At 46.6% G+C, this 25,984-nt stretch overlaps 1 protein-coding gene across 5 annotated transcripts in view; it reads left to right on the plus strand.

Moving 5' to 3' along the window:
• Positions 1-25,984, plus strand: part of KAT6B (lysine acetyltransferase 6B) — a 96,928-nt gene that overhangs the window by 11,359 nt on the left and 59,585 nt on the right. For all 5 annotated transcript variants that reach the window (XM_048504608.1, XM_048504610.1, XM_048504607.1 and 2 more), the window contains exon 2: positions 7,548-8,457. In XM_048504608.1, the coding sequence (XP_048360565.1) occupies positions 7,840-8,457 (618 nt within the window). In that variant the 5' untranslated portion in view covers positions 7,548-7,839. The remainder of the gene's footprint in view (positions 1-7,547; positions 8,458-25,984) is intronic.

Here is a 25,984-nt window from a genome sequence, read left to right on the forward strand (position 1 = left end):
AGAACTAAAGCACGATCCTTTACCTGGGAGGAAGCTCGGTTGCTGGCAATGGCGCTTGCTTCTGAGTAAACCCTCCTAGGGTCATGATTCACCCGTTGGAAGAGTTGCACGGTTGCTTCAAAGCAAAGCCACCGACTACCATCAAGCTTACTCCTGAGTAATGCACGCCTCGGAGCCAACCGTTTTTTCTAAACAAAAACCTCAGTATTCAGGTTAAATTGCCGTGTTGGCACTTTGCGATAAACAAGTGGGTTTTGGGTTGCAATTTGGGCACTCGGTCTTGAAAAGGTTCGCCATCACTGCACTATAACATTATAATAATCTATTTATTGCAGTCTTTTTTGCCATCAAGACACAGCTAACTAAGGGTGATCCCAAAGGGCTGGGATATCAAACTCATTTGTTGCGAGGGCCCGTTAGGACATAAATGGTAAGGCTGGCCTGGTAGAAGGGGTCAGAGCTGGGGGAGGGATTGCTGCCTCAGCTGGCAAGCTCACAGCAGACATCAACATTTGGGGGCACGGCTGCCTCAGCTGGTGATCCTGCAGCGGGGTCGCCAGTCCAAACATCTAGATTGGCCCTGGGAGATGAGGTCATCACTAGGGGAGGGGTTGTTGCCTCAGCAAGTGAGCTCACAGTGGGTTCACCATCCCAGATCGACAAGGGGGTGAGGGTGGCTCACCAGGACCAATTGGGAGTGAGGGTGGGTGGGTGTCTGAACTGGCCAACCTGCGCTGGACCATCGGGCCAGATTAGGAGTGGGATGGATGAGCGCCGTGGCCAGTGCACAGCGGGGTCACCAGATCGAGAGTTCGGTAGGGGGGTGGGGGTTGCCTCAGTCAACTTGCAGGCCTGATAACCCCTCTCAAGAGACCGGATAAGCTCCCGAACCACATGTTTGACACCCCTACTGTGGGTTTTCAAGGCAAGAGACATTCAGAGGTGGTTTACCATTGCCCACCTCCGTGTCCCACCCCAGTAATCCTTGGAGTTTATTCATTTAACTACTAGCCAGGATCAAGGCTGAGTTTGTGTGGTTGGCTTTACTATGCTTAAAAAAGGTGTGTGTGTGTGTGTGTGTGTGTGGTTGGCTCAAGATCTACCAGCAAATTTTCATGGCAGAGTGGGGATTTGAACCTGGCTTTCCCAGCTCCTAGTCCAACGCTTTAACTAGTACATGATTCTGGTTCTCTGTTATTAATTCATTACCAGATTCCCAGGATTAAAAAAAATATATATAATCCACTAGCATGCCCGGCCACGCGTTGCTGTGGCTGAGTCTGGTGAAGTGGAAAAGGAAGAAAAGGGGAAGCGAAAGGTTCGAACATGTGTCATTGCACAATGATTGCAAGGGAGGGGAGAGGCAAGGGGCCCCTCGTTCCCCTCCCTCTCTCCCGTTCCCTTGCATGGCAACCCTGCAGGTCCCTCCCTAACGTTCCCCTTCCTCTGCTAGGGTGGGTGGGCCATGTCCAGGTGGGCTGGTCCTGTCCCTTTCACTCCCTTCCCTTGCAGGCGAATTATCTAACGTAAAACATGCTGGGAGGCATGAGCTATGTTGTGTTCAAATTTCAGAGCGTTTGGTCCAGCAAACCCCTGGACCCTCCCTCACCTTCCCCTTCCTCCCCTAGGGTGGGTGGGCCATGTGCAGATGGCCCACCCCATCCCTTTCACTCCATAAGGCAGTGGTTTTCAAGGAAGGCAACTTAACAGGTTCCCTTGTATCAGAGGGTGTTGCTTTGATGGCCAGCAGATGGCGCTGTTGCGGAACAGAACTGTGGTTCCAACTGTCAGAGGTGTAGCATGTACACAATAACTGGCACAGTTGTGACATGTACACAACAGGAGGTGTGGAAACAGTATGAAAGCCTGGCCGCACGTGAATGTGACGTTGTGTGAAAATTTCAAAGCAATCGGTCCAGTAGTTTGGGAGATTACCTGTCAGCAGAAAAACGAACTGATAGATTTTTATATATATAAGATTTCATTGACGACTTATAAGGGGAAAGGCCTATCTCTCAAACATAAGGGTCTGGAGTCACTTTTTAAATGAAAATTGGGAGTTTAGAAGAGATAATAGATTGCTGTAAGCCATGTGTCAATTGCTGATTTAAAAATAACTCAAAAATCCCTCTGTTGCCACAGGAGAATGGGGACCACCGGGGACTGAGTCAAGGGCTGTGTGGGGGAAAACTGTCACATAGATGCTGCATTGCCGCTGCAACTGCAGAAGAGTCATGAAAGCTGTGTGTAAGCAGCCCTGGTAGTACAAATGAGCGTAGAATTGCAGCTATGGATTCAGAGGCAGAGCAAGGGAGAATGGCACCCGGGGCATACGTGTGCCCCACGCCCCTGCCACGCCTACGCCATGCACTGGTGCGCACCTGGGGTGTCCTGCCCCACGCCCCACCCTGTTGTGGCTACACCACTGCATGGATTGCATGAAGGCTACAAAATCTTTGTACATCAGTTTGGGAACTTACTTGTGGGGAAAAGTGATTAAGATTGGGCTGTTGCAAGGACGTAGGTAAGGGGGATTTTTTTTGGGTTCAACCCCCCCCCCCCCAATTACATGTCGGAAGCTCTGCCCCCGTTTGTGGGTTTTTGTATTTTTAAAGTTTTTTTGGTTTTTGACCTGCAGAGGGTGCAGTTTTTAGGCTAGTAGCACCAAAATTTCAGGGATCTTTTGGGAGACTCTCCTGATGATACCACCCAAGCTTGGTGAGGTTTGGTTCAGGGGGTCCAAAGTTATAAACTCCCAAAGGGGGCGCCCCCATCTCCCATTGTTTCCAATGGGAGCTAATAGAAGATGGGGGCTACACCTTTGAGGGTCCATAACTTTGGACCCCCTGAACCAAACTTCACCAAACCTGGGTGGTATCATCAGGAGAATCTCCTAAATATACCCTGAAAGTTTGGCGCTCCTAGCTTAACAATTGCACCCCTGACAGCAGGCACCCCCAGATTTCTCCAGATTCTCCTTTTAAATCCACCCCCTTCAGCATGGACTTAAAGGGAGAAATCTGAGGTCCCCAGTTTAAACATTGAAAATGATGCTGTTTCACAGTGGGGGATAATCCACCCCGAAACAGCATCACTTTCAATGTTGTTTTAACTGGGAACCCCAGATTCTCCCTTTAAGGTGGATTTAAAAGGAGAATCTGGGCTCCCTTGTTTAAACACCTGTGAAAGTGATGCTGTTTGGGGGTGGATTCCAGCATCACAGCGCCCGCCCATAGGGGGGTGGGGGTGCAAAACTCAGATTTTGCATCAGGCTCCATCTGCCCTAGCTACGCCTCTGCCCAGAGTGGGGGGCAGAAGGGGCTGCTGGATGGGAGCCCAGCTGGGGGGGGGGGCAGGGGAATCTGCCATCCCTGGCCTCGGAGAGATGATTTTATAAACACTGGGGCTGGGGGCGGGGCTTGGGAAGGTGTGGCCACGCCCCCAGGGGCAGGTGGGGGCGTGCCCCCACCCCTGAACACCCTCCCCCATAAAAAAATCTATACTTACGTCCCTGGGCTGTTGGAAAGTGGAAATCAAGGGTCACACCTTTGGGATGATTCCCTGGAAGCTGGAGCCTGGAGCTGGCTTTTATTACTTTTATTACAGTTCCTTTTTTGGACACTCACTTTTCTTGCAAGCGATTGTGATCTGGTATCACTTTTTAAAGTTGTAATGTGTAGTACAAAGAATGCTTGAAATCCTGAGGCCAGCCAAGCCTAGGAAGCACGGACTGCGTATATAGAGACACAAAGAACGCTTGCAATTACGATAAGAGCGATACAAAACACACAGTTGGGTTTACGCCAGAATTTCCTCGGCCAATTTTATTGTTTCCTCTGGTAAAATAACCCTAGGTGTAATTACATTAATGATTTTTGGAGTGCCTCATATAAGCAAAGAGGCAAAAGGAAAAGAAAGAAAAAGCATTTGAATCATAGCCCGTAGCATAGCCTAGGGACAAATTATCCATCCCAATTGTAGCATTGAAGTCTCCTGCTAGACTTGTGCCTGGGGATACATGAACTCTGTTTGCGCTGTATCCTTGTTCAGAGGGTCGTGCTGAGTCAGCAGGTCAGCACATTCGCTAGAAGGGCGCAGAGGCACATTTATTATTAAAAGGCACCCTGGTCAGGTTCTCAGACCTTTCTACCAATGCAAAAAATGATTTTTTTGGCTCAATAATCCTGAAGCTGAAATAACGGAAACTGCAGCCAAATTTCTACTGCGTGTTTCAAGATTAGTTTCCCTTCATTTCTGTTCACATCCCTCACACTGTTCTACCCCGGATATACCCCTATTCTTTGTCCCTGGGTTGTACATGCCTAACAAAGATCTCTAAATTCTATTAAAAGGCAAGAATCAGTGAATTTAAAGAGAATTTCTTCTGTTACTCAGTTTGTAATAACCCCAAGAAGTAAGCAACTTAGGGTGACCACAACGCCAAGTTACCGCCGCAGGAATAAAAAAAAGAAATATAACAATGTAAACAGCAAAGCTACATTAAAAATTCAGTCTCCAGCTTTCTTTTTCGACCCAGTTATGAGGCAGGACACTATTTTTAGGGCTGAGGCTCGACTGTTATCTGTCTATCTCCATTAACTTGTCCAGTGTCCCATCTTGGTCCAGGAAAATACTGCTATCATTACTATTTTTAAAAGAAAAAAAAATGGGGATATTGGAGCTGGTGCAGCACTACATTAGTGATAGTACATTAGGAGCAGCAGTGGCGTAGTGGCTAAGAGCAGTGGCTAAGAGCAGGTGCACTCTGATCTGGAGGGTTTGATCCCCAGCTCTGCTGCTTGAATTGTGGAGGCTTCTCTGGGGAATTCAGATTAGCCTGTGCACTCCCACACACGCCAGCTGGGTGACCTTGGGCTAGTCACAGCTTCTCGGAGCTCTCTCAGCCCCACCTACCTCACAGGGTGTTTGTTGTGAGGGGGGAAAGGCAAGGAGATTGTCAGCCCCTTTGAGTCTCCTGCAGGAGAGAAAGGGGGGATATAAATCCAAACTCCTCCTCCTCCTCCTCCTCTTCCTCCTCCTCTTCCTCCTCTTCCTCTTCCTCTTCCTCTTCCTCTTCCTCTTCTTCTTCTTCTTCTTCTTCTTCTTCCAGGTGGTTCGACTTCATGTCTCATGAACAACCTGGTGCCTGTTCTGAGGCTGGTTGATGGTCCCTGCCCAAACTCGGTCCCTGTCACGCCACCCTCCTTCTTCTAATGATGCTATGGCTTTATCTTTAATACATCTGGGCCTCGGGCACTTATCGTCTACCTTTGTGGCCTCCTATGATGCTAACTTATCTGTTCATTTTGAAAAATCTAAAATAACAGTTTTTTTCTAAGGCTCGGAAGTGTTTGTGCCGGAGAGTCAAGAAGAGCCCCACGGAACAAGCTCGGCTATTCAGATATCGGGAAGTGAACCTTCGATGTAGTAGCAAGTCGGCTCGACATGAACACCCTTCACTTGGCCAGTTGCAGTATGTCTGCTGCGTGAACTCTCTTCTTCACTCGTGTCCCTGTGGCCAGTTGTTTATGTAACGCTAAATCTGTGACTGAGCTATTGTGCAGTGTTCCTGTTTGGGTCACTGTATTTAATCAGTCTGTAGTGAAGCTTCCTGCCTTAGGACTAATAAAAGGAAACACTTCTTCACGCAACGTGTGATTGGTGTTTGGAATATGTTGCCGCAGGAGGTGGTGATGGCCACTAACCTGGATGGCTTGAAAAGGGGCTTGGACAGATTTATGGAGGAGAAGTCGATCTATGGCTACCAATCTTGATCCTCCTTGATTTCAGATTGCAAATGCCTTAGCAGACCAGGTGCTCAGGAGCTGCAGCCGCAGAAGGCCATTGCTTTCCCATCCTGCATGTGAGCTCCCAAAGGCACCTGGTGGGCCACTGCGAGTAGCAGAGTGCTGGACTAGATGGACTCTGGTCTGATCCAGCAGGCTAGTTCTTATGTTCTTATGTTCTTATGTATCCTGGGTGTCCCAAACTGTGTTGAGCTGAAGCTACGTGTTTGGAAACAGGGCTGGAAACGGGAACCTGGATACCGATGCTGGAATTCTGCTGTGCCTTTATTTTTTAATGAGATCATTCTAGCTTTGGGCATGCAGTGGTCGCGCATGGGTCTGCAGAAAATCAATTCAGTTGGTGTTAGGGCTCAGCCTGGTCTGAATGGGAACCCCTGGGAGGAAGACTCAGAGGATGAAGAGGGGACAGTGTTGGTTCCAGAATCTTAGGCACTTCCTGTAGATGCAGAGACTGAGCAGCCAGAAGTTCCTGCAGGACCAGGTCCCCAGGCTCAGGCACAGCATTCAGGCTGGGATCCACAACCAGGGCCAAGCTCTGAGATTCCCCAGCAAGAGCTTAGCTCTGAGACTCTTCATACAGAGCCAGAGGGGACCCTGGCAGCTCCCTCACCCCCCACCCCCCACCCCCCACCCCCCACCCCCCACCCCGGTCTCCAGAGCCCCAGGAGCAATGGAGGAGACTAAGTGGTACCTTACAGCAAAGGAGATGCAGCAGCAGGTTTGCAGCTATGGGGCGAGCTAGAGTAGATGCAGAGTCTTTTCAGAGGCCAGACTAGAGTAACCCAGCTGCAAGAGGTTATTGCACAAGGGCTTGGGAGGCTGGCTATAAAAGAGAGGCTGCAGCTGAGCTAGCTTGTGGCAGCAATGTTATGGTTTAGTTTGCAGGTTACTGTTTCTGGTCTTGACTGGATTCCTTGCTCTGTGCACATTAAATGTCTGAACCTGCTAAGACCTGCGTGTGGACCATCCTTGGTTCCAGCGGCCTGCCTTCGACAGTTGGCATTCCACTTGATTTGTTACTTACGTTAGGGAAATGACAGGGCTTTAGATTGCTGGATATTGGGACAAGTTTTGCATCCTCTTTGCAAATGCAACATTTCCCTGTTGCAAATGGAGTTGTGCCCGTTTATGGTGCTTCTGTTCCTATTTATTCCATCTTAACTCTCGTTAAGTTTGTAGAGCTTTTCTGCTCACCAGGTTTAACGTCCTGCTTGCAACAATCTTTTATGGTAGACTTTTGAGAACTGCTCAACAGGAGAGAGATTACCTGTGGTTCCTGAATTTTTATCTCACGTCTTACTATATTGTACTTTTTATACTGAGTTGAGGAATTTCATCATTAGTCCCCTCCTACATAAATATCAGGATTACCCAGACGTGAAGGATGATCTTATACCTCTTAATTGACTGGGATCCTTATATTACCCATCAGGTGCTAGGTATCTCCTAGACACTGTGGAGATCTGTGTGAATGATCATGGATAATTTTATGTTTATTCTGTATACGATGATTTACTAAAGTGCTTTCTGATATGTACATTTGTGTGAAGTGGCTGTGTAGTATTTTAGATTGTTTAATGTCTGTACCAAATGCTTAGAAAAGGTTGTGAACTGTAATCTATTGCTTGAGTTTGGGTCTGCTGCCTACATTTGAGGAAAGAATTAAGAATTAAAAATACTTCTGTTAATAATGAGACGTGATTGTCTAACTGTGGCTTTTTCCCTCTTAACCACTTTCAGACACTTGTGAAGACCTGGACACTTGAATTACCCTGAAAGATGAATTGAATTATGAAGATTTCTTCCAGCTGGTATAATGAAGTGATTTCAACTCTCCGTGTTGGTTAAATAAGGAATTATTATAAACCTGTGAATCACTCCTGGTTTCTCAAGGATGGATATTTGAATTCTTGTGCAGAGAACGCAGAGCAGTCAATTAATCTTTTGGTGAATACTTCTTGGAAGGCTCACAAAAACAATTAGGGCAGAACTCTATGGGTAACCCTTGGCCACAGGAAATTATTGGTCAACCATGGTAAAACTTGCCAACCCTCTTTATACGGAGTGGATTCTTGAAGCTATACAAAAAGTTAAAAGGCAAAAGCAGCGGCCATCCGAAGAGAGAATTTGTCATGCTGTGTGTGCGTCCCACGGTTTAGATAAGAAGACAATTTCTGAACAGCTGGAATTAAGCGTCCAAGATGGTTCTGTGCTCAAAGTCACCAACAAAGGCCTTGCGTCCTACAAAGACCCAGATAATCCGGGGCGTTTTTCATCTATTAAACCTTGCGAACTACCCAAACCCACTAAAGGGTCCAGAGGATCTTGTAACGAACTTCGGAACGTGGATTGGAATAAACTCCTGCGGAGAGGAATCGAGGGGCTTCAGGAACCAAATGGCTCTTCCCTCAGAAACATAGAAAAATATCTGAGAAGTCAACATGACCTCTCGAGTATTTTCAACAACCCCGTGTTTCAGCGGAGATTACGACTGGGGGCCAAACGAGCTGTCAATAATGGGAGATTATTGAAAGATGGCCCTCATTATAGGGTGAACTATGGTGGTCTGGAAGGCAAAGGAACATCGAAATACTGTCCTTTTCCAGCATCTCTCCCACCTGTCAGTCTTTTGCCTCATGAGAAAGACCAAGTAAGTGAAAAAAAAAATTAACATTTGGCTTTCCAGAACTTGCAAGTCTGCCTGAACTACTTTTTTATGAGTGCTGCTCCCTCTGCAGCTAGACAAGGGTCCCATTTCCAGTTATCATCTGCTGAAAGACGTGGATGTGACTGAATCTGCATCTGGGGAATCTTTGGGTGTGACTGAATCTGCATCTGGGGAAGGCATACAGTTCACCCGTTTCCCCACTTGCAGGCATCACAAGGTTGGAATCACCACTAGGCATGAGACAGGGACCACATGGGGCAACAGTGCTCAGAAAGGTCTCCGGTGGCATGTCAAAGAGCAACAAGTGGTTCCTAAGTCATGGAATAGGATTGCTTTATACCAGCGGTGTCCCAACTGCGGTGCCCCAAATGTTCATGGACTAGAATTCCCATCAGCCCCTGGCAGGGATTGATGGGAATCGTAGTCCATAAACATCTGGGGCGCCACAGTTGGGACACCCCTGCTTTATACGGGATTTGGGATTTTAAGGGAGTATCACTACTAATTTTGGGAGGGGAGGTTGGTTATTATTTTACATATGTGTTCTGAGTGGTATGTAAGTTTTTTGCCACTGAATCTAATGTTTAGAAATCTGTGGTAACATAATTTCGTGGTGATTTGCTTTTCCCCTGGTTTTTAAAATTTATCATGACTTACATGTCTTGTGTGGAAATTAATGCAGCCTTTTCTAGCTGCAGTTTTGTGGAAATTAATGCAGCCTTTTCTAGCTGCAGTTTTATGTAGTGATTTGTTCACACTGTGGGATGTAGTGGTATGAAAAGTTGGATCTCTCATTGGGAATCTTTTTCAAGATGGGGAAAACATCATTCTAGTTTGTGTTTTAACTACATTTTCTTCTACTGGAAATACCATTCATCAACTAGACGACTGGTCAGAAATGATTTGGATGTTTTCAGAAGTCTGAAGTATATGTGGCCGATTCAGTTTTCATTTAACGTTTAGAGGTGAAGTTAAAATGGATTTGAAACATTGTTTTACAATCTTGAAATGGCTCTGCAGTTTTCCCAGTATATTGAGATGTCAGTGATCCATCATGAAATGTTGGGAAATTCTGGTTGTTGTAAAACCTTGAAGGATCTTCTCTGATCTCTTCACTGTATTTATGATTTTTCCTAGTTCTTTGAAGTTGGAAACTTTGAATCCTTTGATGCCTCGGGCAGCCTCTGGGCCTGTATCTTACTGCTGCGGTTAGCAAAGTTTGAATCTTTCCTCTGCTGGAGATGGTTCTTCTGCTGGTGGTTGGCTTCAGATTTAGCTGAGAAGAGCTGTAGGACATGCCACTGTTTCTTTGCCTTGTAGTTCAGTATACACCTCGTGCAGGGCCCCCCAACACGGGGTCTGTGGGCACTGTGAAGCCTGTCAACACCTTTCCTGGTACCTGGCAAGTGCTTTTAGAAAGGAGAGTAGCCAGGTGGGGCTTTTGTGCAACAGGGTTTCTGATTGGCCACTGGATGTCTGGTTGACTGCAGATTTTTGAAAAGTTTTTTTGGCAGCAGCTACCTCTACTGTGCAAACATCTTCACTGCATGAAGGTGACCTTAGGTCAGTGATGGCGAACCTTTTCGAGACTGAGTGCCCAAACTGCAACCCAAAACCCACTTATTTATCAGAAAGTGCCAACATGGCAATTTAACCTGAATACTGAGGTTTTAGTATAGAAAAAATGGTTGGCTCCAAGGCGCACGTTACTCAGGAGTAAGCTTGGTGGTAGTCGGTGGCTTTGCTTTGAAGCAACTGTGCAACACTTCGAACAGGTGAATCACGACCCTAGGAGGGTTTACTCAGAAGCAAGCCCCATTGCCAGCAACCGATCTTACTCCCAGGTAAAGGATCAAGCTTTTGTTCTTCCCATGAAAATCAGTAGGGTTTAATAGCGCTTAACAGGGTTACCTACATTGCTTCCCCAAAACTAGGTCTTAATGCTAATAATCTACCTGAAATAATTACACTATTATCACATGACAAACTCTGTGCACGCGTGCCCATAGAGAGGGCTCTGAGTGCCACCTCTGGCACCCGTGCCATAGGTTCGCCACCACTGCCTTAGGTATATGCAGCCAAATATTTTAAACTATGTCTATGTTAAAGGGCATTCTGTAAAACAGGGTTTGTGCCTGAAATGAAAAGTTGCTGCCGGAGTTATTCACGACCTCACTTCCTGACATTCTGTGCTTGGTTCCACTTCCTGCTGGAGCCATTTTTTTTTTGGTTGTGCACATAGGGTTAGGGAAAGGCTGAGGAGCCCTGATTTTCGTAGAAAGCAGCAGCACCATGCAGAGATACTTAATCCAAACCCATTATTCTCTGTACTTCCTGATGGTTGTCCGTTGCTTTTCAGAGTATTAATTTGCAAGGTGTTGCCATTCACTAAGTGCTGGATCTTCCACTTTGTTTTTTTGGCAGAGTGAACTTTCTTGTCTTTTCTTCCAAATTAAGGGCCAGGATCTGCTGCCTGTGAGTGTGGATCACAGGAGCTGTCTCAGATATTGTTTGTTCCCCAGAGGTGCTGTATGTGTGTAACTGAGCTTGCTCAACTTCTCCCCTTCTCAGAACTTTTGATAAAATCTGCAAGGTTTGTAATATTATTCTTGTTGCATTGTCCACTTGGGTGTACGTGTCTCAGCAGAAGAAGCATGGCCATACCGTCTTGCCATCCTGTGTCACTGCAAGGTGACCTTTATCCACTGCTGTAGGATGGTGCATGTGTAAGATATCCAGAGCAAAGGAAGTGGAGAAGTGTTTCATAATGCTGACCTTTGGTGCTTTCAACAAATCCTTATAAAATTAGGTTTAAGGGAAATGTGTATAATCTGGACAGGGCTATTCTCAGGGACGGAGCAAGGGGAAATGCGCCCGGGGCACGCGTGCGCCCAGTGCCTTTGCCACGCCCCCGCCTGCCCCGGAACGCCTCCCCACCAGCGTGCGCCCAGTGCATCACACACACCCTGCCCCTTTGGCTCTATGCCACTGGCTATTCTAATAATATAATAAGACAAGAACTTGGTGCACATTATAGCATTGACAGTTCTATTGTTTTAAACATTTTTTAGAGTTGGCATAAATTGGCCACTGTCTTTTGGCTTGAAGTTTCTTGTAAAAGGTAAAACATGACTGTAGACTAAAATGCATAGTCCATATTTTGAAATTTACTGATAGTTATCGTGTTTCCCCGAAAATAAGACAGTGTCTTATATTAACTTTTGCTCCCAAAGATGCGCTATGTCTTATTTTCAGGGGATGTCTTATTTTTCTGTGTTCTGTTCGTCGGGCATGCTTCCAAACAAAAACTTTGCTACGTCTTACTTTCGGGGGATGCCTTATATTTTGCACTTCAGCAAAACCTCTACTACGTCTTATTTTCCGGGAATGTCTTATATTCAGGGAAACAGGGTATGTGCAGTGGTTGAGAGTGATGACCTCTTAATCTGAATCAGATTTGATTCCCTACTCCTCCACAGGAAGCCTGCTGGGTGACCTTGGCTAGCCACAGTTCTGTCTGAATTCTCTCAGCCCCATCTACCTCACAAGGTGTCTGTTGTGGAGAGAGGAAGTGAAAGGAGTTTGTAAGCATAAAACCAGATGAACATTTAGCAGGTTTACTCCTGTCTGTGATATAATGGGCTGACTAGTGCAGGTATACCATTGATGCTTGGTCGCTGCCTTTTTTATTTTGTCTACACAAAGACTTAAGTTGGAAAGTCCAGAATATTCTGCCAGTATCAAACTTCTGTTATTAGTAAGCATTTTTTTACTTCTGTCATTGATGGTTGTTTGCATAATTTCCTGAGCTTGTTTTTCACATGAAAACCTTACCATGCCATTGTCTTCCGCCTTGAAGCCCAGCCTTGCAAATAGAAATTCAGGTTGGCTGTCCACTATTTTTTCCGCTCCTCCTCTTCCTCCTTCCAGACTCCCTCCACCCTCTACTATTCTTGCAGATACGGGAGTCTTGTGGCCCCTTGAAGCCTGAATTAGGCCATCTTCTTTAACGTGGGGCTGTGTTCTGTGTAGGGGGTGAAACTTCAGTTGCCCCTTGGAAGTGCCCATTCTCCTTTCTAGCCTACAAGAGGTAGCAGGCTTTCATGTCATTTCACACAGTTGCCTCCGACAAGTCCTGCAAGTCTGTAGTAGACGTTTCCTGGCAAAGACAGGAAGTGATTTGTGATGGCGTGGCTAGGGGGGCTTTGCTGCCCAAAGGAGAAAAATTCCGCCCAGCAAACTTGAAAGCAGTTCTTTGGATCGCAGGCAATGTCTGACAAAATGAGGTTGGGTGCTGTTATAAAACAACTGTTTAATCTTTGAGCCCAAGATTATGAAATGAATCTCTTCACCAACTCCTTAGATATTGACACATCTGGACAGGAGAAAATGTTTACTGAAAGGTTTGGACAGATTTATGGAGGAGGAGTCGATTTATGGCTACCAATCTTGATCCTCTTTGATCTGAGATTGCAAATGCCTTAGCAGACCAGGTGCTCGGGAACAACAGCCGCAGAAGGCCATTGCTTTCCCATCCTGCATGTGAGCTCCCAAAGGCACCTGGTGGGCCACTGCGAGTAGCAGAGAGCTGGACTAGATGGACTCTGGTCTGATCCAGCAGGCTCTTGCTTATGTTCTTAAGGCCATTGCTTTCACCTCCTGCATGTGAGCTCCCAAAGGCACCTGGTGGGCCACTGTGAGTAGCAGAGAGCTGGACTAGATGGACTCTGGTCTGATCCAGCTGGCTTGTTCTTATGTTCTTAAAATGCTAAGTGCTTCTCTTAAATAAATGAATTGCAGCCTTGTCAATTTTCGTATATTGTTGGGCAGAAAATATTCTGCCAATGAACCAGTTTCGCGTGACCTGATTGTACTCCTCTTGGTGGCTGGGTTTCGTGAAAAAATGATGGGCTTTCCTTTCAACCAACGCTTCAAAATGATATTTTAAGAATTCATTTCAGTTCCCTCTCTTAGACTGAGAGAATCAATTATAAGGTTCAGATTTGCTACAAAGCACATTGATTTGGGGTTCTTAAAAGCGATAGCTATCCTGATGAGAGCCAGCATGGTGTAGTGCAGGGGTCTGCAACCTGTGGCTCTCCAGATGTTCCTGGACTACAATTCCCACCAGCCCCTGGCCATGCTGGCAGGGGCTGATGGGATTTGTAGTCCAGGAACATCTGGAGAGCCACAGGTTGCAGACCCCTGGTGTAGTGGTTAAGAGCGGCAGACTCCAATCTGGAGAACTGGGTTCAATTCCCCACTCTTCCACATGAGTGGCGGACTCTTACCTGGTTATCTGGATTTGTTTCTCAGCTCGTACACATAAAGCCTGCTGGGTGACCTTGAGCAAGCCACAGTTCTCTCTGTACTCTCAGCCCCACCTACCCCACAAGGTGTCCTTTGTGGGGAGAGAAAGGGGAAAGGAGTTTGTAAGCCACTTTGAGACTTCTTAAAGGTTGAGAAAAGTGGGGTATAAATCCAAATTCTTCTTCTTAATAATAGGAATCAGTTTTTTCAGTAGTTCTGGTCGCCGCATCTCAAAAAGGATATTGAGGAGATAGAAAAAGTGCAGAGAAGGGCAACAAGGATGATTGAGGGACTGGAGCACCTTCCCTATGAGGAGAGGCTGCAGCGTTTGGGACTCTTTAGTTTGGAGAGGAGGCGGCTGAGGGGGGATATGATTGAAGTCTACAAAATTATGCATGGGGTAGAAAATGTTGACAGAGAGAAATTTTTCTCTCTTTCTCACAATACTAGAACCAGGGGGCATTCATTGAAAATGCTGGGGGGGAGAATTAGGACTAATAAAAGGAAACACTTCTTCACACAACGTGTGATTGGTGTTTGGAATATGCTGCCACAGGAGGTGGTGATGGCCACTAACCTGGATAGCTTTAAAAGGGGCTTGGACAGATTTATGGAGGAGAAGTCGATTTATGGCTACCAATCTTGATCCTCCTTGATCTGAGATTGCAAATGCCTTAGCAGACCAGGTGCTCGGGAGCAGCAGCAGCAGCAGCAGCAGCAGCAGAAGGCCATTGCTTTCACATCCTGCATGTGAGCTCCCAAAGGCACCTGGTGGGCCACTGCGAGTAGCAGAATGCTGGACTAGATGGACTCTGGTCTGATCCAGCTGGCTTGTTCTTATGTTCTTAAGGCCATTGCTTTCACACCCTGCAGGTGAGCTCCCAAAGGCACCTGGTGGGCCACTGCGAGTAGCAGAATGCTGGACTAGATGGACTTTGGTCTGATCCAGCTGGCTTGTTCTTATGTTCTTATGTTCTAATAGCACACCTTAATGTGGATAGCCCAGGCAAGTTGAATCTCATTGGATCTTGGAAGCTAAACAGGATTGGCTTCAGTTAGCACTTAGATAAAGACTACCAAGGAAGTCCAGGTTTCTGATGTAGAGGCAGGTGACGGCAGGTGACGGCAAAGCACCCATGAATGTCTCTTGCCTTGAAAAACTATGGGGTTGCCTTCATTTGTCTGCTACTCAACAGCACTTGACACTGTCAATAATCATACTGTTTTACTTGAGAATTCGAGCTCATCAGTTATCAATAGGCTGACCAGACGTCCCGCTTTTGGTGGGACAGTCCCGCCTTCAAACAATTTGTCCCGTGTCCCACGTGTTATTTCAATTGTCCTGATTTTGGGAGGCTGCCGCACTGCCTTCTGGGGCGCAAGGCAGTGCGGCAGCCTCCCGCGCGCGCGCCCGCCTACCCCCGTCCCGGTTCACAAAGGTGACCATCTGGTCACCTTAGTTATTAACCACATCTATTATTTTTAAGAATAAGAAGCCCTCTAACCAGAAACAAAAAAAAATGAGGCCCATTACAGTAACAGTTTAATACTTTGCATCAACGTGAAGGAACTTTGCTTACAAAACTTGTAACAGTTGTCTCAGCATAGCATGTATTTTTATATTATTGGATGGTATGGATTTCACATTGAATATAATTGTGCAACTTACATTCCAATTTAAGTTGTAATTTTGTCACATTCATTTGAAAACACCTCATCAGGCAGGCAGGCAGGCAGGCAGGCAGGCAGGCAGGCAGGCAGGCAGGCAGGCAGGCAGGCAGGCAGGCAGGCAGGCAGGCAGGCATCTAGCATATCTGAAGCATCTTTCCGGATTTAAAGTGACTGTGACCAAGCTAGATCGCTCAGATAATCTGTACTCTAATAGCAGAGTTGGCCAAATCTGAGAATAATTAAAATACAGTGACTGGAGCTGTGAACAGGCAAGACAAGCCCTTTCTGCAAACCTGAAATTAAAAAAAAAACTTTCTCCTGGATGGAGGAGTCCATCTTGTTGGGGTGTTCCCCACGCTCGATCCGAGGGGCAGGAAAGATACTTAGGTCCGGTGTTGGCGCCAAACTCCCCAGTATCTTTCCTGCCTCGTCAGAGGGTGCAGCAAATCCTGTAGGCTCTGTAATTCCTTTCTGTTTTTTCTGTCTTCTATTCCTCTTTTTCTCATCTTTAAATCCTATTGTGTCCTATATTTGTCTGGTGGGGTTGTGAGGCCTTGAGTCCCCCCCACCTAAAAAATTACAACGCTGAGGGGGAATGGCTTCAGCGGCATTTTCTCCCCCCCAGGAGATCTTTGCCAAATCCGTGGCCGAGTTATGCTTTGGCTGCTTTTTTGCTAAGATGCTCAGTTATTCTTCAGCCCACGGGAACTTCTGGAAGGCGCCACTTGAATGTATACAAGGAAAAATACGTGACTAACATTTTTAGAGCATTCTTGGAAGTAATTGAGCCTTTGGAAGCCGCCTTGAGTTTTTGGAGAGATGGCGGGATGTAAATGAAATAAATAAATAAATAAATAAAATTGTGAAATTTATGTTGTTACAAGGTTATACTCTGTCTCACAAAAAGATGTTAGTGGATTGTCTATTCCTTCACCACACAACTCAACATGCTGAACGCTCTTTGGGTCCTGGTGTCTACCTAGCCCTGTTCCTCCATCAGTTGATAATAGTCATTCAGTGAACTGTAAATGTTCTTGTATCAAAGAACCATGTTCAGGAATGCACAAAGGTAGAGCACAAAAAAGGTACGATAATTCTCATATTAGTTTGGGACAGTATTCTAATGTGGAAGCCTACAATTTTTCAACCACTTCACCTCAACTGAACGTACTAGCATCTTTGTCTGAGACGGACTATAGGTTCAACAATCTGGGATGTGTTATAACACTAATTTTTAAAGAAATAATTTTGGTTGCCTCCTCATCTTTCTGTCCTGAGCCATGCATTTTATGTTGGGAAAGCCATTGCGTATCGGACTACGGAAGACTAGCCGAATGTATGCCTCCTCTGTTTTAAAATGTAAACTTTCTCCTCTGAATGCAGGTTTGACCAGTGAGACTGGACATCTGTTTGGTGAACAAAAGCGATCAAAGATGCTTACTAAGTCATTAGCTCATGACGCCTCTTGAACATTTCTGTAAAGATCAGCTGTTTGGGTGGTTTTTTTTAAAAAAAGCTGTTGCTAAGTGGTAAATGTTCTCTGACATGAGGGCAGGCCAGCGTGCTTCCAATTGTTTTTGAGGTAGATCAGCCTGTGGTCTTGCAGATGGTTAGGAAACGCCTCCTCGTGTGTGTGTGTGTGTGTGTGTGTGTGTGTGTGTGTGTGTGTGTGTGTGTGTGTGTGTGTGTGTGTGTGTGTGTGTGCTGATCGTCTCATTGAATTGAGGTAACCTTTTGTCATTCATTGAGTTCCTCAGATCAGTCGCTGAACAGCTGCTCTTGGGTCCCCATCTCCCCCCCCCTTCCATTTATTGTATGCGAAGATTATGCTAAAGCAGTGATGGCGAACCTTTTTGAGACCGAGTGCCCAATTTTGCAACCCAAAACCCACTTATTTATTGCAAAGTGCCAACATAGCAATTTAACCTGAATACTGAAGTTTTAGATTAGAAAAAACAGTTGGCTCAGAGGCATGTGCTACTCAGGAGTAAGCTTGGTGGTAGTCAGTGGCTTTGCTTTGAAGCAACCGTGCAACTCTTCCAACGGGTGAATCACAACCCTAGGAGGGTTTACTTAGAAGCAAGCCCCATTGCCCGCAACCGAGCTTCCTCCCAGGTAAAGGATCGTGCTTTAGTTCTTCCCATGAAAATTAGTAGGGTTTAACAGCGCTTAACAGGGTTACCTACACTGCTTCCCCAAAACTAGGTCTTAGGTTTAATGCTAATAATTGAGCCCAGCAGCCGAGGCCAGCCTAGATGAGTGGGGGGGGGGCACTCTGTGCGTGCCCACAGAGAGGGCTCTGAGTGCCACCTCTGGCACCCGTGCCATAGGTTTGCCACCACTGTGCTAAAGAGTGCCTGGCATGCATGTACCCAGCCTGGCATGCAATAAAGGAGTTTAATGTATTGTCGAAGGCTTTCATGGCCGGAATCACTGGGGTGCTGTGTGGTTTCCGGGCTGTATGGCCCTGTTCTAGAACACGGCCATACAGCCCGGAAACCACACAGCACCCCAATAAAGGACAATAAAGGAGTTGTTTAACGCTCTGGTGAAAATGATTCAAGGAAGCCAATATTTGGCTAAGTATCAGCATCTAAGGGTTCTTATTTGAAAGAATTTGCAGGTCAAGTGAGTGGAATAATATCCGCATCCTGGGAAACAGATGGAAGGCTGAACTTCCTTTTTCTTTTTATTTGTGATGCTCTGTGGAGTTTTCCCATTTTTGCCATTAATTGGCGCCACCTGGGCTTGCTCTGTCCTTTACATTTTTGTGTGCGTTGCATTTTATTAAATATGCATGAACTACCTATAGAACGGTGGCAAGTCTGTCCAGCAAATATCAGAGAGGAAAATGAAAGAAATGTCATTTATCGTGTATTTATTGCCTAGGTTTGCCTAGTCAGCTGCCTTCAGCTCGTGCCTTTATCTCTGGAGGGAAAAAAAACCCACGAGATTCAAGTGTCTAATACAAAAATTGGTCACTGTGTTCTTGTCTGGAGCGAGACAACCTGCCAGGCAGTGCTAGTCTTATTTCAGAGCCTCACTGGTTATTCTTCACAGGTACGGCGTGCTCGCTGTCCTGCGGGACAAAACCGTTGACTTTGAGGACAGGCAAAGAAGTGCTTCTTTCTGAAAGTTCCCTGCAAGTGGCAGATCAGAAATGAAATACACACGCAGCTTTGTTTCTGCGTTGCTTAAAAATAAAATCTCGAGACTTTCTACAACACCTTGATTAAGAGCCGCAAGGCGAATGAATCCTGGCTGACCTTCCCTGCTCGAACTGTCCGGTTATGCCCGGGTTCTGAGAAGTGTGTCCAGTAGGCTTGCTTGGAGTTGCATGTTCATTTGATTTAAGGCGGAACACCCTTGTGGCTTTTTGAAGGAGTTCTTCTGAAATATCAAGTTTAGTCCAAGAGAGTCCCATGGAAGTGGATTTTAGGATTTTAAAGGTTGACTCAGTCTTCCATCCTTCTGAGGTTGGCTTGCAGGGGGGGGGGGCGCACAGAGCTTACTGGGGGCAAAGTGCAGATGACTGGGAAAGGCAAGGGCAAACTACGCCGTAAACTACGCGGGGGGTGGGGATTTTTCTGCCCCCCACGTGACCAGAATCGGTGCTCCCAGTGCGTTGCGCACCCCCCGTCCCCTGGTGGCTTCGCCACTGTTTCTCTGGTTCTTATAAATTCCATATTCCTTGATATCAAATACAATATTTGGGCATTTGGCCTAGTCCCACAGTACTGATATCTTCCTTCAAGATTTCTTCTCTGGGTTCTGTGCCGTCTGAGGTGACAAGGGAGAAGGTCTTGGTTCATCTGGCGCCTTCGTTGTCAGCAGCCGGCACCAGGTCTTGGTAGCCTTTCATCCAAGCACTAACCAGGGCCTCTTACCCTGATTGATTTCCAAGATCTGATTAGGTCAGGCTAGCCGGGATCATCCAGGTCATACTGCTCAATTATATTTGTGGAACAGACAGTAGTGCTGGGGAAAGTTGGAGGCAGCTGGAAAGGAGGAAGGCCCAACCTGAGATGGACGGGCTGCATGAAGGAAGCCACAGCCCTCCATTTGCAAGATCTGAGCAAGGTGGTTACTGACAAGATGTTTCAGAGAGCACAGATTCTCGGGTTGCCTTGAGTCAGAAGCGACTTGACGGCACTTAACACACACATATTTATGGTGATATAAATTTCATCAGTGACTAGTTTTGTTAGTTTGTAATTCTGTGTCTGTCTTAACTGTCTTAAACAAAATACATTCCAGCAAATAGCGAGGTTTACAAGCAGTAAATTCAGCAGTGGCGTGGGAGGTTAAGAGCTCGTGTATCTAATCTGGAGGAACCGGGTTTGATTCCCAGCTCTGCCGCCTGAGCTGTGGAGGCTTATCTGGGGAATTCAGATTAGCCTGTGCACTTCCACACACACCAGCTTGGGCTAGTCACAGCTTTTCGGAGCTGTCTCAACCCCACCCACCTCACAGGGTGTTTGTTGTGAGGGGGGAAGAGCAAGGAGATTGTCAGCCCCTTTGAGTCTCCTGCAGGAGAGTAAGGGGGGATATAAATCCAAACTCCTCCTCCTCCTCCTCCTCCTCCTCCTACTCTTCTTCTTCTTCTTCTTCTTCTTCTTCTTCTTCTTCTTCTTCTTCTTCTTCATCATCATCATCAGTCAATGAAGAATAGATGTAAAAATGCAGCCTTTTTCTTACAGTCTGAGACTCACCGCTCAGAATCTTCTGTACTTTCCTCTTTCTTTGGTGTCATATCCAGAGGTGGGATTCAGCTGGTTCACACCGGTTCTGCTGAACGGGTAGCTAACCAGCTGGAATCCCACCGCCCCAGGGCGGCCGCAGATCACGCTGCTGGCCAGAGGCAATTCGGCCCAACTGGTGGCTGGCCGGCCCCCCGCAGATTGGGCCACCCGCGTGGTGCGGCCTGCTGGCACTCCAGCAGGTATCCCCCAAAGGCTGTGCCACCGACCCAGACGCCCGTGGCCCGATTGGCAGCCGGACGGCTCCCCGCAGCCGGCCTCCTGAACCCCCCGCCTCCCCTTGCCTTCCCCCATCCAACATCAGAAAGAGGGGGGGCGGTGGCACAGCAGCCAGGTAAGTGGGTGGTGGGGTGTGTGCAGTGGGGGGGGGGGTGAACTGGTGGTTGATCTTTTAGAATCTCACCACTGGTCATATCCCCTCTTCTTTACTACCTTGCCCTTTTCTGTATTCTAAGTTTGCAGGGAGGGCTTCTCTGTAACACAGTCATCCTACAGCTTTGATTTTTGTAGTGCCTTTATGAATAACAATCACTTTTTTTCATGAAGCGGGTGGAATTTTTTTTCTAAAAAGATGTACTTAACAGCTACGTATGTACTGATCAATTAGGCAAGTTTCCGTCCTCTCAAGATTGAATAGCACAGGCCTTTTGTATCAATCAGGCCTGATGATTTGGCTGCCACCGGCATGATTCATGTCTGGGCTCTCACCGGCTGCAGTCACAGGAGCTAAATGTATTAATTTCTAGTCCTTGAAGGTAAATGAAGCTCGTGCTTCTCCTTTGCCTGACCTATTGCAGCAAAAGGGTCCACCAGCCAGCGTGTTGCTTTAAGTAATTCTGCCGCTTAAACCTAATGTCTTAACCGACTGCATCTGTTTATGGTTCTCCAGTTGCACAGTGGCAGATAGGAAGGCGCTCCAAAGGGTGATCACTACTGCACAGAGGATGATCGGCTGCCCTCTCCCCTCCTTGGAAGAACTCTATAATTCCCGAAGCCTAAAGAAAGCCCAAAATATTCTGAGAGGCCCGTCTCATCCGGCACACTCTCTTTTTGAACTGTTACCATCCGGCAGACGGTACAGGTCTATCAAAACTAGGACAAAGAGGCTTAGAGACAGCTTCTGCTCTAGAGCTGTGGCGATGCTGAACTCCGGGGCTTCGTGTTGATGTGTTTGGGACTGTGTAGGGATGGGTGGAGGAAGGGGAAAGTGAGGATGGGGTATGAGTCTGAAATTGTGTGCATCGAGGAATGCTGCTGTAAATTTCGTTGTGTGTGCACAATGCGTTGTAAGCCTTGCTAGGGCTTAAAAGTTAAACCTGATGGTGTATATATATTATCTGCAATTGTTTTGAGAGAGATTGCTGTGATCCTAGAGCACTTGGCACAGTGCACCCGTGACAGAAGAATTGCTGCTGCTGCTGCTGGAGTGGCCCAGTCGTTTTAGAGAATTATGGAATGGAATAGATTGCTTTGAGAGGTAAGAAAATGGCACATATTAAGAGTAAATTTCATTACACTTTGATATCACAAGAGATGGCTGGAAGGATTTTATGAAACATGCTAATTTGGATACTTGGCCGGGAAGTGAAGCTCTTTTTCGCCTACTGCAACATAAGAACTAGCCTGCTGGATCAGACCAGAGTCCATCTAGTCCAGCTCTCTGCTACTCGCAGTGGCCCACCAGGTGCCATTGGGAGCTCACATGCAGGATGTGAAAGCAATGGCCTTCTGCGGCTGTTGCTCCCGAGCACCTGGACTGTTAAGGCATTTGCAATCTCAGATCAAGGAGGATCAAGATTGGTAGCCATAAATCGACTTCTCCTCCATAAATCTGTCCAAGCCCCTTTTAAAGCTATCCAGGTTAGTGGCCATCACCACCTCCTGTGGCAGCATATTCCAAACATGTGTGTTTAAATGGGATAGATTTCCTCATTGGGGCCAGCACTACCATAGCTTACAACAACTCTGGTGCCCCGGTGCCCCAGATGTTAATGGACTATGATTCCCATCAGCCCCTGTCAGCATGGTCAATTTAGCCATGGTGGCAGGGTCTGATGGAAATTGTAGTCCATGAACATCTGGGGCACCGGACTTGGACACCCCTGGCTTACAGTTTACAGCCTTCTTAGGCACTTCTGCTATTTCTGAGCCACGGAAAAGTTCCTAGGCCAAGTAGCTTCTTCCTAAGTTTCCCTTGCACTTCTGATAGTTGTATCAGCACACTGTATCCTCTGCATTGAAAACTGGCAGTGCAGTCTTGTTCTTGTATGTGAAATGGTTTGAAAAGTGAGTGTAAGAAGGTTTATAAGAAAGATCATCCTTCAGAGGAATTCACCCACTGTGTTTCTGCACAGCGAGTTCTTGGGCAGGCCTCCTTTCCTCCTGCTGTGTCGCCACGTCAGGAATGACTAGATCAGGGGTAGGGAACCTGCGGCTCTCCAGATGTTCAGGAACTACAATTCCCATCAGCCCCAGTCAGCATGGCCAATTGGCCATGCTGGCAGGGGCTGATGGGAATTGTAGTTCCTGAACATCTGGAGAGCCGCAGGTTCCCTACCCCTGGACTAGATCATTCAATTATAGCTGAAGCTGAAAGGTGGCGAAATTACCCACCCCCAGTGGAGGCTGGTTGAAAGCAGAACAGGGAAGAGGAGTGATTTATTCAGAGCAGCAGTGCTGCAGGTGGGAATTCTGGCTCTCAGGACTCCTCCTTTGTGTAGTTTTATTTCTCAAGGTGCACAGTTCAGGTATTACCGTCCCAAGCTCTCTCACAGTGAGATTTTCTCATTTATTTTGCATTGCTGATCCCAGAGTACTTGTGGAAGTGGGGGACAACTTTGGCCAGCGTTTTGAAACTGCGCAGCTTCTCTGCTCTGCCTCCGGTGGCTTCGGAAAGGGCAAAAACAGTGGATACAAGAAAGTCGATGGCAAAGGAAAGATAAACTGGCTTCAGGGCAGAACCCAAGTGCGTAAAGAGCCCAGCGTAAATGTTCCATCCCCTCAGCAGACAGAAAGGAGGAGGAGGAGGAGGAGTTTGGATTTATACCCCCCCTTTCTCTCCTGTAAGGAGACTGAAAGGGGCTTACAATCACCTTTCCCTCCCCCCCCACAACAAACACCCTGTGAGGTGGGTGGGGCTGAGAGAGTTCTAAAGAGTTGTGACTAGCCCAAGGTCACCTATATGTTGGAGTGCACAGGCTAATCTAGTTCCCCAGATAAGCCTTCACAGCTCAAGTGGCAGAGCGGGGAATTAAACCCAGTTCTTCAGATTAGAGTGTACCTGCTCTTAACCACTACGCCACTGATGTTTATGAGAAGTGGGATCTTGAGTTGGATCAAACCTACACGATCAGGTTTCAGTGGGAAGATGAAGCAGCCAAACTGAGTTGGGGTGACTGCCACCCACGAGACAGGAAATTGTAGAAACTGGTCCTGCCCCCCTGAGCACCCTGATCACCCATACCGAGGTTCCCTCCCAACCTCAGACCAGAAGGAACCCTCGTGGTCGATATCCAAGGTTCCAATCATGATAGACATTTTTATTGGGAAGATTTATGGGGAGCAGCGAACCAAGGCTTGGGGTGAATTGCGTCATGTATAAATTTTTGATACCAAGAAGAAAGGGAAGAATTGATGTAGAAAGGTTTGGTGGGAATTCCAGCACAACTCCACAAAATGTGCAGTGCCCCGCGCTATATGGTGAGAGGGGTCAGAGTTTAAAACCTTTTAACAGATAGCACTGGACAGAGTGTGTAACTGTCTATTTCTTCAAGGCTCTCCTGTAAGGGCAAAAGTCAGGGCATGTAATATGAACTGCCCCTGAATATTCCTCATTAATACATGCACAAATAAATACGCAAAGTGGACAAAGCCAGGTTCTTGCCCCAAACCACTTTCAGCTGCATTTTAACAGGAGCAAAGCCACCGACAGACAACAGGATACAGAACACACTGCGAACACTGACAGAACGACCAGGAAAAGAAAAATCAAGCTTAAACTAAAGCAGGGGTCTAGAACCTGCGGCTCTCCAGATGTTCATGGACTACAATTCCCATCAGCCCCTGCCAGCATGGCCAATTGGCAGGGGCTGTAGTCAATGGTGGGATCCAAAAATTTTAGTAACAGGTTCCCATGGTGGTGGGATTCAAACTGTGGCGTAGTGCCAATGGGGCTGGGCGGGGCATTCCATGGGTGGGGCATTCCTGGGTGGGGCTGTGGCAAGGACGCAGCCGCAGCACCGGTTCTTGGGCGGGAAACGAATGCACGCAGGGGCAGGCTGCCACGCACGTCGGTGCACCTCCTGCTCGACTGCTTCAAGTTCTGTGCACTACTGCTGAGAGGAGGGGCGTAACTAAGGCAAAAATCACGTGGCAAAATCACCAATTAGTAACCCCCTCTCGGCACACACAAATAAACTCTCGGGAACCTGTGAGAACCTGCTGGATCCCACCTCTGGCTGTAGTCCATGAACATCTGGAGAGCCGCAGGTTGCAGACCCCTGAACTAGAGGCTGAGACTATTTACTGAAAGACTTCAAAGACTGTATGTCAGACATATACAACAGTGCAACTTTTTCAAAGGGTAATTAATCCCTTTTATGAAAATTTATCTCCTAAAAAGACAGAAGAATTAACCAGTATATTGCCGAAGGCTTTCATGGCCAGATTCAACTGGTTGTTGTTGTGTGGCTGTGGTCTGGTGGATCTTGTTCCTAACGTTTTGCCTGCATCTGTGGCTGGCATCTTCAGAGGCGTATCACAGAGGGAAGTCTGGTAAAAAATATGAACTGCAAAAATGTTTTTTAAAGATTTCTATTTAAACATTGAAGCCATTCAGGTAATTTTTTGAATTATTGTTTTGATCATAATAGTCCTGCTGAAACATCTTGTGATCAAATGCTCTCCCAAAATAAATGAGATAAGTGATGAAACGGTCTAGATCAGAAGTAGCCGGAGGTGCCATTCTTTAATCTAGAAGGTAGCTAAACTTGATTATCACCTGCGTCAACAAAGAAATATTGACATTGCGCTGAAGTGTGCAGTGACCCCCTCTCCTGCTGCGTTGTGTGGATTTCACAACTGATGCTTCTGAAAGCACTGCTATTCCTATAACCTTTGCGATGTGTGTGCAGTGTATTAATGTTGTGCTTGAAGCACAGTAACTTTGTTCCTGCATAAACAGATGTAAATGATGCTGTGTTAATATTTAATCAGACTGTCGGCCTCTGTTGGCTTGTTTAAGCTGACCTGACAGCATTAGACCTGGAAACACTTTGAATTGAATGCTGAGTACTCAACCTTGTTCAAACACTTACAATTTAATCAGGCTGCCGTCTTGGTGGAGGCGGCTGGAGAGCGGGCAGCTGTTTCTCGACCGGGTCTCCGTGCTGTTGCAGAGGGGAAGTTTGAACCCAAAAATGCTAATTTTAAAAAGGCAATCTAGAAAAGGTAGTTAAAGTGTAAGAAGTATAAAATGTTAAAATAATTCTAAAATTAACGCGTGTGTGTGTGTTTATTATGCTTATCCCACCTGTTCTTGTGGTTCAGGGTAGCTAAGGCTATATATAAATTGTGATTTAATAGTACTGAATTTATTGTGGCATAAGCTTTAGAGGGCTAAATCCTACTCTTTCAGATATGGGGAATAGCTTGGAAAAGTGACAAATATGTATACATTAGTATGGAGTATACATTAGTATGGAGTTAGCAGCAGTGGCGTAGTGGTTAAAAGCAGGTACACTCTAATCTGGGTTTGATTCCCCACTCTG

Source organism: Sphaerodactylus townsendi, linkage group LG07 (genome assembly GCF_021028975.2).
Source record: "Sphaerodactylus townsendi isolate TG3544 linkage group LG07, MPM_Stown_v2.3, whole genome shotgun sequence".
Classification (NCBI taxonomy): Eukaryota; Metazoa; Chordata; class Lepidosauria; order Squamata; family Sphaerodactylidae; genus Sphaerodactylus; species Sphaerodactylus townsendi.